The following is a 13,156-nucleotide window of genomic DNA, read 5'->3' on the forward strand; positions in this document are numbered from 1 at the left end:
AAATTTTTTGAGGTGTGGATGATGGGCATGGAGTCTTTATCTTGATTCAATCATTTTATGATTACTTGGCATCATTTTCAGGGTTTTTTTTGTATTAAAAGGACTTCGGAAACTCCAAAATTTGTCGTTTGTTTTGTTTTTTTGCAGAGCAAGGGGATCGTTTTTTAACAACTTTATGCTAAGAAAATTTTCGTTTGTTTGAACAACACAGATAAATTTCTTTGTTTTTCTTTCGTTATAGAGAAGTTTGAATAAGAAATCAGGAGATGTCAAAACGTAATTCAACCATAAGAGCTAAGACACCTTCAGATATGGCTGCTTATAATGTTAGTCCAGGAAACTTTTGGGAAATTGGAAATTATACTAGATGTTGTAAAAGAATTACAGACAGTAATAATTTGTGTGATGACTTAATAAAAATGTACACTGAAAGGGCTGAAATAGAAGCCAAATACAGCAAAAAGTTGACAGACTGGCATGAACGATGGTCCAAACATTTAGAAGCTTCTCCAGCAGTTTATGCCACAATGAAAACAGCTCATTTAGGGACATTGAAAGAAGCCCATGATAGGGCTATTATACACATGGACTGCTGGACGAAAATACACAATCAAGTTGTGGAAACTATCAAACGTGAAAAAGAGTCCAAATATCATAAAGCTTTTGTTGGTATCAAAGAATACAAAGAGCTTGATGAAGAATTTGGTAAGGCTCAAAAACCATGGGCTACAGCATTCGGGAAAGTTCAACGTGCAAAAAAGAATTATCATTCTGCCTGTAAATCAAGAGACTCTGCAAAGCTAAATCTTGATCAAAATAAAGATGTTGCACCTCCTGAAAAGGTAAAAATTTCACAGTACAAAAAAATGGAAAAAAATCAAATTCTAAATTGTTCATGAAATTTTAAACCAAACAGTAAAAAGTAACAAAAAATCAACTACTGTACTGTAAGTCTATTTCTGTCACCTTTCTTAGAGACTGGAATAATAGGAAGGTTAGAATCGCTTCATGAAAAATCACTTTTCCTGTCTGGCCACTATATACCACCCACGGCATTGCCCGAACATGTGCAGGCCTCACGATTAATACTTTTTTTTAAATGGCCCAAACATGCCCTGCGCAAATCCTTGCATTTGCATGGGGTGTGCATTTGCAACAGGTTTTCCCAACCCTGTACAAATAAGCTAGAATATGTCAGGCAAATACGCCAATTTCAACTTTTTTAAAGTGAAGGTGGGGTCAATGACGGTCAGGGAAATTCCCTCAATTGCGGTATACTGCAATTGCGGTAGTTTTCATTCGTGGTTAACCTACAGTACAAAGACTTATAACAGCTACATATAGTGCTGATCGACAAAGATAAACAAACATTGACTGTAAAAAATCTGTCTAAAGTCAATGCATTGCCCTCTTTTGACATCAATGCAATGTCTTCTTTCAATCTTTTCCAAGCAAAGATTTTAACTTCTTACTTTGGGCCTACTCAAACAATTAGAATAGGCAGGGAAGAAAGTCTACCGTCTAAACTAGAGCTAAAGAATCGTGTCAATTGAAAAAAAATTAGTGATGCCTACCTTTCTATTATACTTTTCTCTAGTGAAGGGTGACAGAATTACTTTAGGCGTACAAACTTTTGCGAGCAGAAACTTTCACGATTTTTGCAAATTTTAGCCCTTTTCGCGAAAGTAAATGTCTTAGAAAATTCTTGAGAGGATAATTCGCGAAAGTTTATGCTCGAAAAAAAATCTGAAAAGAAAATTTACTCAAATCTTTCTTTATCATGATGACAAGGATAAGATTTAGTGTAGATATTATGCAAAAGTCCTTGAATTGTGGTTTGAATACATTTGAGCGATCAAAAAACTGGTTTTATGCACAGAAAACTTGAATTTTCTGCTAAAAATATTTGTCATATATACGTTTGCGAAAAATTATTTTTATCAATTTCGTGAAAGTAAATATCGAAGATTTCACAATTTTTCGACCTCGTGAAACTTTGTACGCCTAAAGTAATAGAGGATGGTAATATAAGACCAACTTACAGACCTTCTTAACAAGAGCGCTAACAAGCACTGTTTAGTGTGGCAATTTGGATGCCAAAAATTCGAAATTTCAAATAATTTCAAATAAATACATTTGTCCAGTGTTATGTAACGTAGCTTTTTGTAATGTCAACATCCTTGTCTAATTCCGCCATCGCAACTATCTGGTCTGCAAAGTATTTAGAGTGAATTCTTTAAACTTTAGAAGGTTTTATCCATGAAAATTTTGAAGACCAGATAGTTGCTATGATGGAATAAGACAAGGTATGTCGGCATTAGGCAAAGTTACAGTACAAATTTTACTGAAATAAATGTTAGAAGCCAATTTTAAGTCGCCCTAAACGAGCTGGCTGTAATCCAAGAAGAAATTTAGTTGAAAATTTAATTTAATAAGATATGATCAGAAAAGTTTACTTCAGAGAGAAATTAGTTTGGTGGATGACTGGAAGATTTAAATTTGACAGGATTTTATTCTACGTACGAAGGATATTTTTTGCCAAAATCATTTTCCAATAAGCATAAAACCTGTTTGATGGTATAAACTGATGAAATTGTGGGAATTAGGAAATGCATAAAATAGTCTAGATTTGGAAAGAATTTAATTTTGCAAGCATCAATTTTGGTAAAGTCTGAAAAATTTGCCAAATTTTCTTTCCTCTAAAATTCCTTTAAAAGGTACTACAGGAAAAAGTTTTACTTTGCGTCCAGTTGGATTTCCGAAAATTGAAATTCTAAACTTAACACTGAGTAAAACTTGTACCACAAGAAAGCTCTTTTTAACAGACAAGACTGTTTCTTACCTTGAGTCATTCAACTTGGAAATCATGAATATATGCAAGAAACAAGCATAAAGGCCAAAAAGGTTACGTTTAAGAAAACCTCAATATCTTAATTGCAGATAAAGAAACTGGAGGAAGCTATCGAAAAACAGGAAAAGTCTGTCTCTACAATGCAAGGAAAATATGAAGAAAAACTTTCAAGAATCGAACCAATCAACAAGTCGTATGAAGATGAAATGAAAAAAGTTTATTCAAAATTTTCGAAAGCTGAAGAAGAACGTAAAGATTTTTTGCAAAGGATAATGGTGGAATTTCATAAAGCAGTCAACGTGTCGGAAGATCCTAGGTAAGTAATAGAAGTTACTGATGTATCTTTGTAGCCCATTATTTATGCCTTTTTAGAATTTGGTTATCAGACGCTGCAAAAAAAGCCTTTGAGAAGAAAAAGTTCTGTTTTCAGTCTATTAGTTTTCATGCGTCTTCAGCGCATACTTCCCTGTGTTTCCACAAGTTAGCCTGCTTTGTGTTTCTATCTATTCATCATTTTATTGTTCTAACTAAAAAACAAAGGTATTGAATTTTTAGGTTGTTTTTCTAAATATGAAAAGGGTGGGTCAGTTGAATAGTGAATCTTATCTGCTTGTGTTCTAGGCTTAAAGAATGTTTCGAGAACCAAATCAATGCAGCATACGCAGGAAAAAGTAGCTATGACGTCACTTGGTATTCCGAAAACTATGGTGCTGACATGGCAAGAAACTGGCCCAAATTTGAGGTATGTTTCTCTGCCTCTATGTTAGTAGTGTCACATTCGAGGGTAAAATTCATTAGATATGAGTAATACGAGTTTATAAATAGTTGTGGCTAGGAAAAAGTGGCTTTGGACTTCCTTTCCCATTTTTCATCATACTTTCATATCATTCCTTTCCTTCTTTCGTAGATATTCTCTTCTTCAGAATGGAACCCTTGGAGTAGAAACAGTTTATCAAGTACTCAGAGAAAGCAGAATCGCAGATATGCCACTAGACCTAGGCCACGTCCTTATGATTTAGACAAGTCTCCTAGGGTATACTGTACTTTTAGACAAAAAGCTAGAGAAGCCTTCTTGATAAAATTGTCAGCTTGTTCAGGAGGATAATAGATTTATGGATTTTGTTGTTAAAGTCTGGTTATTCTTGTTTTTGACTGTTAGATGATTGTCAAAGTTTTTTATTAATAACACAGTACTTTGATTGATCAATCTGTTATCTCTTTCTTTTCTCTATGGGAATATGTATGAGAGTTATGTGTTGTATATATTTGCGTTTACAGTTTCTTTTTATAGTAGTAAACTTATGACAGGATGAAACCTGAGCTTTATAATGACTACTCTATGTCATGCAATGTCTCTGGTTTTCTACTTTCAACCCTTTATATTGTGTTCTGCTTTAGGAATTAGGAGACCTGCCAGATCTCCCTGCACCAGTGCGTGCTGTGGAGCCTCCAGAGAACCAGCGTTTCAGTAGCAATTCATCTATTCCACGGTCAGGATCCAGTCAGTTCCAGCAACAAACCAATACATTGTATGAACCAGCTTCTCAACAGAGTGTTGTACCCGTACAATCACAACAGGTGGCTTCTTATCAACCGAACAATGAACCAGAAGAATCGAATCCTTTCATGAATGGCGATGACGATGACGATGTAGATGGGTAAGGGAATTTTTTTCTTGATTTCATTGTTTATTTTGGTTTTAAATATAACACTAAGAAATGATGGAAAACGAGGCAAAGCTAATTGGTTGTAATGTGACGTTAGTCCAAAAATAGGACACTAAAATAGTTTCATTTACTTTTTGATTGATCTTTTATGTAAGGCAGAAATGTCACGACATTTTGCCAAAAATTTTCTTTAGCGATGGTTATTGTGTGTTCAGACTAGTTAAAATACGAAGTAAGGAGGTGAGTTGTTCTTAAAGTCTTGATATAGATATTACTCTAAATGACTAATTGATTGTTTGCAATTCTTAATCAGCATCCACAATTCAATTACATGGCGTCCTCCAGCTTTTTGGTCCCCCCTAATATGAGCTAAAATCCCCCATCTGGCCTTTCCCCCCCCCACCTGTCTTTAAAATTCGTGCTCCCCCCAATTGGGAAATCCCCCTAGCCGTATTGTATAAGGGTTGCGAAGTGATGATCCAGACTCGCCTCAATTCGCAAGCTACTATAGCAAAAAAAAGACTCTCAAAATCCCAAGAAAGACAGGCTCATAAGCCTGAATGCCCAAACACACCAGGAAGGTCTGTATTTATCCTATTACTCCCCCCACTAGGTAGAGGACTGAATATACCCCCTATTCGCCTTTCTCCCCCCATCAAGCTTGAAATTTTCACTTCCCCCCTGGCACCAAAATCTGATTCCCCCCCCATCTTCCTGGGGGGGGATGATCCCATGAATTAGCAACCAATCTTACGAAATTGATACATTTGTTGTAGTAACAAACAAACAATTGATGAGCGATTCCTTTCGTCTTTACTCAGATCTTACATTTCATACATAGAGATTCTCATTCTGATAAAACATGAAACAATTCATGACATGTTGTAATAACGCTAAATCAGGCTTTAAATTCTTGCAACTAATGGCTTTTCCGTAATTAGAGCATATTTGATTCGACAATAACATGATTTCCTCTTTTGGACATCAGTTTGTCACGCGTGGTTCTATCATATTTTGTAGACGAGGATATTTTCGATTTTCGAAAGTTCATACTGAGACTTCTATGCTGGATTTTTTCTTCGAACAATTTTATTATGGACTCATGGTGATGGCTGCTCTTCCTCTTTTATGATGATATCGATTCAAATTTCTCATATTTTGTGAATTAGTGATTATCCCCCTTATATATCTTGATTTAAAAGTAGTTTAATACGTCAATTTATTTATAAGCACATTGAAGGGTTTCTGCTATATTTCTGACATGGTATGTCAATCTGTCACCCTACCCTGTTTAATCACATTTTTTTCACTGTTTATTTTCGAGTAAATATTATTTCTCTCATTACATTGCTGTTGAATGCTTTGTTGTAAGAATGATCACTTCAGATCACATAGTAAAATTTTGTGGGCGTACTGTAAAGTGATACCAATATCGCCTTAGTCTGTTATATTTTTTGAACGATTTCAACCTTCAAATGTTATAAGATTATCAAAAACTTATTACGCAATGGGCATCAGCATGTTTTATAATCAAATCTTTTATGGGGTGTTAGGTTATATTTAAACATCTTGCATAAACGCCGTTCGATTTATCTCAACGATCTGACGACCTCACAAATTTCTAACAATGAGTGAAAAGGGTTTTTTTTGCTTCTGAGCTCTCTTGTGGTTTAGTTGACTGCGGTGATCTTCGTAAAAAATTGTTCACATTCCATCTGTTCTTAATAACTGTTTATTTTTAACATGGGTTTTAATCATTATTTGTTTTTCCTCAAAACTCAATGACTAAGTCGGATAATTGTCTCGCCGAGTTTGACACAGCTCACTTCATCCGATTAATGCATTGTTGACTTTTTGTTTCTAATATTTCCGTATAAGAGATCACGTCACAGAATATCATGCATATCGAAAACTTTTCTCGTCTAATAATCAGTAGGATCATGGACTAAAATGGGTAAATTTAAGCTTTTCATTTTCAGCCCAGGTCCAGATGCATGAAATGTAGTTTGACTAGAAAAGGCAAAGACTTTGATTCACACTTTATTAAAATCTTGAGCTGGCCTTTACTAGCTGCATACTAATTTTCTAACAAAAGATCTTGAATTTGACATTTTGTTTTCTTTTTCTTCCACAGAGACGAATGGGATAACCCACCACCACTACCAGCAGAAGGAGTTCCAGTACGCGCTCTCTATGATTACGATAAGGTCGAGGATGATGAACTCTCTTTCAAAGCGAATGATATTCTCACCAAGTTGAGTGAAGAAGACGAACAAGGGTGGTGCAGAGGGCGCCTCGATGGCGTCGAAGGATTGTATCCCGCCAATTATGTTGAACTCATGTGAATAATGGGCAGTTGTTTGAAATGGTAAGTGAAGATTTAGACTTTTCGAATTTTCGACACATTATCTTGATTATCTACATAACAGATAAAGGGTCAGAAGTGACTTTATAAAGGTTCTTCCTCCTAGAGGTTATTGAGTCGCACATAATGTGTTTAAGTTTCAATTAAATGTTTTCCACAAAAGTCATGTTTATATAATGAGATGTATTGTTGCAGAAAGTCTTTTTCATGTTTCGTCACTTTGGTCAACTTTTCTTATCTCCTATCGACTCGCCTTCGGCTCGATTACATCATTTTTTTTAACTTTCCAGGAAATTACCGTAGTTCAATTGGCTGGCGTTGTTCATTATCCCCAGCTCAGAAGACGTTGGATTTAAGCATCCGGTTTCTGATCAGAATGTTTGAAGGAATTTAATCTCACGTGGATGATGTTTAAGTAGTGATTGTATGCAAGTTCAATGTAAACCGAAGAAAAAAGATCCCTAAATGAAGGGTCCCATAGATTTGTCACGAGATTTCTACATATTGCTAAGAAAATGAAACAAAATCGTTCAAAACGGGATCTCATGAAAAACAGTATATTAAAAAGGAAAGATGAGATTATTAAGAGAATACACAACTATTCATTAGGTCACTAGTTATATCAATCAACGCTACATTTATTGTCGCCGTGTTTCTGCTCCGATTGTAGCCGTTAAAAAGGAGATGGCTTCCAAAGCATTCCAATGGAATGATGTTCACAAGGGAGTTTATTCGAAAGTGATATTCGAACGTTGGTTTTAATAATAATGACGTGACATGTTCAGTTAGTTAATATTTTTTCAATTGTTCAAGTGTTTTATGTTTCATCTGTCCCGTTTTTTTTTTTAGTTTCCATAGCAAATTTAACTTTAAGTTGACTTTGTTTGATTTTTTCATGCATCAGGGTGTAGTTGTTGTCTGAATTGACCTCTGCAAAACCCCAGGTTGTATAAGAATCCAGCAGCCTAGTATAATTGAGCATGTTTTCAAAAACCTTTGAGACTTTTGGATATTTTATCGTATTTTCCAATGGTGACTGAGCATCTTTCTCCCCCAATGTCGAAATTTTCACTAAGTAGAAATCTTAAAATTTTCAAAATATATAATGATATCATAATTTTTTAGAAAGTCTGCGGTTTATTAGTTTAGAATCATCACGAATATTATAGATGGAACAGGAAAATGTAATTAGCAGGTTATATTTATGTACAAAAATGAATTCATTTTGAAACTGAAACTGAAAACTCTTTATACCCGTCAGTAACTTCCAATATCCAGTGATTATTGAATAATTGTTAACCGGTTACTTTTTCGAAGCGGGCTACACGACTTTTTGCGCAATGCAATAGACGATATCGGCTTTACCGAATTCTCCCCGAATGATTAACCATGATGCATTGCGCAAAAAAAATCACGGACGATAACCCAAACCCTAGCAATGCATCGTGGGTAATCATTCGGGGAGAATTCAGAAAGCCGATATCGTCTATTGGTTCTTTTCGCATGACGACGGGCCTACATTGTCCAGAGTTGCCCGTCGTTAGGAAAATTCATTGTGACGTCACTTTTTCAAAGGAAAATGAAAAATGCGTTGACATCATTTCTCTCATTTTTTATTTCTGACGTCAGAAATTATAACAATTTTTTATCTCTTTTCGCTTGTTTTTTTCGCTTTATTACCCTATTTTTCCTGGACAAAGCGCTAAAAATCAATCGAAGCTGAAGGAAACGGTTAACAAATACAATAATGACCGGTTTTTTCGGGCTGTACTGAAAATATTGCCCTTGGTCAAGTAACAACCTCGCAAGCTCGGTCGTTACTTGACCTCGGGCAATATTTCTCAGTACAGCCCTATATATAATTCATAATATACAAAGAAAACGAGCACGAGTGATTGCATCTTAAAAATTGCCAAATGAAAGAGGTAACTCCTGAATCCTAATGGAGAAAAGATAAGGATTGAAGCTTTTCCTGGTGAATCTAAGCTAATGAAATTTTTATTGCTTAAAATAGTGTTTTACACCTTAAATACTACAAATGGTTTTCCAAGAGCTAGAATAACTTTTTATCCAATTTTGAACAGTGATCCACTGGAAAGCACTTCATACCGTAAAGTGAGGTGGACGAACTAAGAAACAATCTTTTACGCCTCTTCGGAATTTGTAACTTTTAACTCCCCTGGAAATTAAAATTATGTCTCTGGAAGTTCCGAAAGTTCTCTTCAAATCAAACCCTTGGAAAATAAACGAGCCTATCATTTCACCCTGATAAATAGGTAGACGATTCTTGTGGTAAGTCAACCCCATTGCGCCTTGTAGGGAATGGGGGTTCATGGTTAGCAGAGGAGCGGAATCGGCCCTTTTCCGGACGGAGTGGCGGATTTTAGCAAAAATTCAGACAGAATTACGGAAATTGGGTTCTCTGACGGAGACAGAAAATTGGACAATTTTAGTGTGGAAAAACGGAATTTAGCAAAAACTTGTGAAGAATTTCGGAAGTGGCAAAAACTTTTCAAAATTCGCGGAATTTTTGACAAAATCTTGAATTTCAAAGGAATTTTCGGTGGCGGAATTTCGGTTTTTAGACGGTTTGACGGATATTGGAGATAAAATTCAACAACTCAAATCAAGCTTCCTGGAAAAATCAAAACATTCCTTAGACTCCCTGGAAATCATTTTGTTGGGACCTCCTGGAAGTGTTTGTCCATCCCACGTATGAATATAAAATGGAATAGCCCATTGTTTCAGCTTTTGATTTAGCATAGGTCAGGAGTGGATTTGGGACTGGACCCCGGGATAAGGTTTGACTTTTTACCTTCCCAATGATGTGATTTTGCTTCTTTTATTAAAAAGGATGTGGTTTATTATGACATTTGCATAATTAAATTGTTCAGTACCAGGGCCCCATTGGGCGACCCTAGGGGACTCATTTTCAAACGGCCTTTAAAGTAGATTGGTGAAACTTTGTCACTTCCGCCAACAAAACTATAGCTGGCATGTTATACATTTTCTGTTACTTAGGCCAACTATTCTGAAAATGAAAATTGAAAAATCGCAAAGAAAAAGGTTTGATGAAGAAGAAAATGAAGACTTTTTGCGAAGAAGAGTATTTCAATTTATATTATTACTTAGACCTTATTTTCCGGGAAGAAAAAACATTTTGAAAAAATGTTTGCGTTAGAAGGTGTATCTTTAAACAAACTAAAAATAAATTTTCGGAAAATTTGTGAAAGCTTCTCATATATTAGTCTCAAAATCTTAAAAATACCGATTTTTGACCAATTTTTTATCCCAAATTTTTGTAGAAAAACAGTTATAATTTGTGATATATCAATTTAGAACATTTTTCCGAAAAATATTCAAATAGTTCAATTCTTTAAAAAGTTTTAAATGGAGTTATTCATAACTCAGGTTAATTGAAAAGAGAGTCTTTGCCGGCGCCCTAGTAAACGCCCGTTACACCCTGTCAGTCGTATGCGTTCACCAGATCTACTTTGACCAGAAAGTCTGGGTTCTAAATTTAGCCGACCTCGTGCGTGGTCTCATATATAAAATACCTCAGTCTCTAGTAACGCTTCTTTCGAACATCGTAAGTCTTGGTTCCCGCCCTCCCACACCTTTCCTTCATAACTTTACTATTTGCTAATATTGAAAATAAAAAGGATGCAAGTTCCTGTTTGTTAGTCATTTTATTTATATTTGCATATTTTGAGTTTCATATAAACGTGGAGTTAATTTAGTTGATTTAATTTATAGTATATATGGTCTTCTATGTAAGTAGTAATTTAGGGGTTGGCTTCGCTACGCTACGCTTCTATTGAAAATTTTGAATCTTCTTCATGCCAGTGATGATGTAATCAATAAGATTATTTCCACCCGGTAACCAATCCGGTTGATATATTTCCACCCGGTAACCAATCCGGTCGATATGATATGATATTATGATATGAGATTATTTCCACCCGGTAACCCAATCCGGTTGATATATTTCCCACCCGGTAACCAATCCGGTCGATATGATATGATATTATGATATGAGATTATTTCCACCCGGTAACCAATCCGGTGAATCCGTTTATGCGGTGTTATTTGAGATTTCCACCCGGTAACCAATCCGGTGAAATGATATGAGATTATTTCCACCCGGTAACCAATCCGGTGATATGATATTATGATATGAGATTATTTCCACCCGGTAACCAATCCGGTGAATGTCATTGCTGATTCCTGGCATCTATAGTGTTACTTATATGATTTTAGAAAAGCGTAAGCGGAGCCTTCCCCTTTAATTCCCCAAAAAATAATTATCTTCAAATTGAAATTATTCACTTCTCAGTTCCTTCTCTATGTATCAATTAATTACCCATTGAAACTTAGCATTTTTTGTAAAAGAGGGTAATATTTAAAGTTTATACCGTTATTTTTATTATTAAATTCTTAATAACTCTTTACAGAATATATTACCAAACAATTTGTAAAGGCAAATTTTTATTAAAAGTTTCAAGGACCCCGAAAAAAAAGTTTTATCTTCAAATCTCTTAACAAATTTCCTGACTATGGTCAGAGCCCTTAAGATTTACAGTTTCGGATCATGTTGGAGGGTCTTTTGACGAAATTATAATAGCGACCAAACTTTCCTTATCTAATTTCTTTGTACTGAAAAGATCCATAAGGAACTTCTGTCCGAAATTGTAGGGTTGGACCCTTTATTGGGCTAATTCTACCAGAATACAACAAAACGTATTCTATAAACAGAACTCTATTCCAAATTATGACAATATGACGACATCGTTCTTCCTGGGGATTAAGAATATTATCTTTCTATAATTTTAAAAGCTTTAGCGATTCACAAAACATCATTGGTAAAAAATTTATCCAAATAGTGAAGTTCTGTAAAGTAAAAATCAAATAAAGCAATAAAGTTCAAGGTAATCAGTGTACAAGGAGCAGAAAGACAGTTGTTCGTTGCTCATTGTGAAAGTCCCATCCTCATAAAAAGGGGTATCAAAAGAAAGCAGTTAAACCAACGTTAGTTTGTTCATGAAAAAGATTTTCAGTTTATCAGTGTGGAACGTCAATAATCAACTCATCTTCTTCTTCATTTGCTTCAGAATCACTCAACTCCTTCTGACTAGCTTCCATCGCTTCCCGGAATTGTCCTATATCCTTCCCGCCACCAGCCACCCTCTTCACTGGGGCGGGGTTGTCAGCTTTTGAGGATGTTTCTTTCTTCGTTTCGGTAACTTTACTCTTGTTCGCCTGTTGTCTATGCGTTTGACAAATCCCTGACACGATTTTCTTACTAACAAGTTTGGAACATTGCTTTCCGTTTTCCATTTGTTTACATCGTATCTTATCACTGTTCTTGGATCCACTACTTGCATTGGACACTGCTTTAGATTTTTGTTTTGATGTCTTGGAAATCTGTTTCTTGCTGATTTGAGGTTTTTCTTCTTCATCATCGGAAGAATCAGTCAATTCTTCGTCAGAAGAAAGTCCAGGTTGTTCATACTGTAACAGACGATCGAACAAGAAACTCTTGTCACGACTCACTCTTAAACATTTCCGTTGTATCTTACGTAATTCCTCGTGAAAACATTCTTGCTCGTAAAGTAGAGATTTCAATTTTCGTTTTAATGTCCGATATTTGTCTTTGTAGTTCACATCATCGTTGAAATCGTCCGGTTGTTTCTCTGGTTTTTCGTCTGCCGGTATGTTTTCCTCTGCTATTGGTTCCGTCATTCCTTGCTTTTTTTTTTTTTTTTTAGCTGTAGTTTTTATTCTAAACAGAAAAAAAGAATGTCAATACCAATCAATCAATCAATAATCAATCAATCAATCAATCAATCAATCAATCAATCAATCAATCAATCAATCAATCAATCAATCAATCAATCAATCAATCAATCAATCAATCAATCAATCTATCAATCAATCAATCAATCAATCAATCAATCAATCAATCAATCAATCAATCAATCAATCAATCAATCAATCAATCAATCAATCAATAAAACAAAGATACCACGAAAAACAAAATAAAGTTGCAATATTTTTCATTTGTCAACCAATTGATATCACCCTCCCGAAAATTCAAAATATAACTAAATAATATAAAAACAATTTATCGGAAAATATTTACAAACGTTTCATAATAATATCACTACCTATAAAAGAATGTTTGCAAAAATAAAAACGTTTCACCCTAGAACTATGATGCTAACCTTAAATTAGACCTTAAATAGCTTCAGATTGTATGACTGAAATTTTGTG

At 35.0% G+C, this 13,156-nt stretch overlaps 2 protein-coding genes across 2 annotated transcripts; one reads left to right on the forward strand and one right to left on the reverse strand.

Moving 5' to 3' along the window:
- The first annotated feature begins 216 nt into the window (after positions 1–216).
- On the forward strand, positions 217–8,114 carry LOC136822849 (protein kinase C and casein kinase substrate in neurons protein 2-like). The gene is made up of 6 exons (XM_067079161.1): positions 217–842; positions 2,941–3,167; positions 3,473–3,593; positions 4,250–4,509; positions 6,653–6,886; positions 7,174–8,114. Exons 1-5 carry the CDS (start codon positions 267–269, stop codon positions 6,861–6,863), a joined length of 1,395 nt encoding a protein of 464 aa, XP_066935262.1. The 5' UTR covers positions 217–266; the 3' UTR covers positions 6,864–6,886; positions 7,174–8,114.
- A 3,560-nt stretch (positions 8,115–11,674) lies between these two features.
- LOC136822946 (uncharacterized) lies at positions 11,675–12,661 on the reverse strand. The gene has a single exon (XM_067079247.1). It carries the CDS (start codon positions 12,623–12,625, stop codon positions 11,945–11,947), a length of 681 nt encoding a protein of 226 aa, XP_066935348.1. The 5' UTR covers positions 12,626–12,661; the 3' UTR covers positions 11,675–11,944.
- Positions 12,662–13,156: the final 495 nt, after the last annotated feature.

Source organism: Clytia hemisphaerica, unplaced genomic scaffold (assembly GCF_902728285.1).
Source record: "Clytia hemisphaerica strain Z4C2 unplaced genomic scaffold, Clytia hemisphaerica genome assembly, whole genome shotgun sequence".
Classification (NCBI taxonomy): Eukaryota; Metazoa; Cnidaria; class Hydrozoa; order Leptothecata; family Clytiidae; genus Clytia; species Clytia hemisphaerica.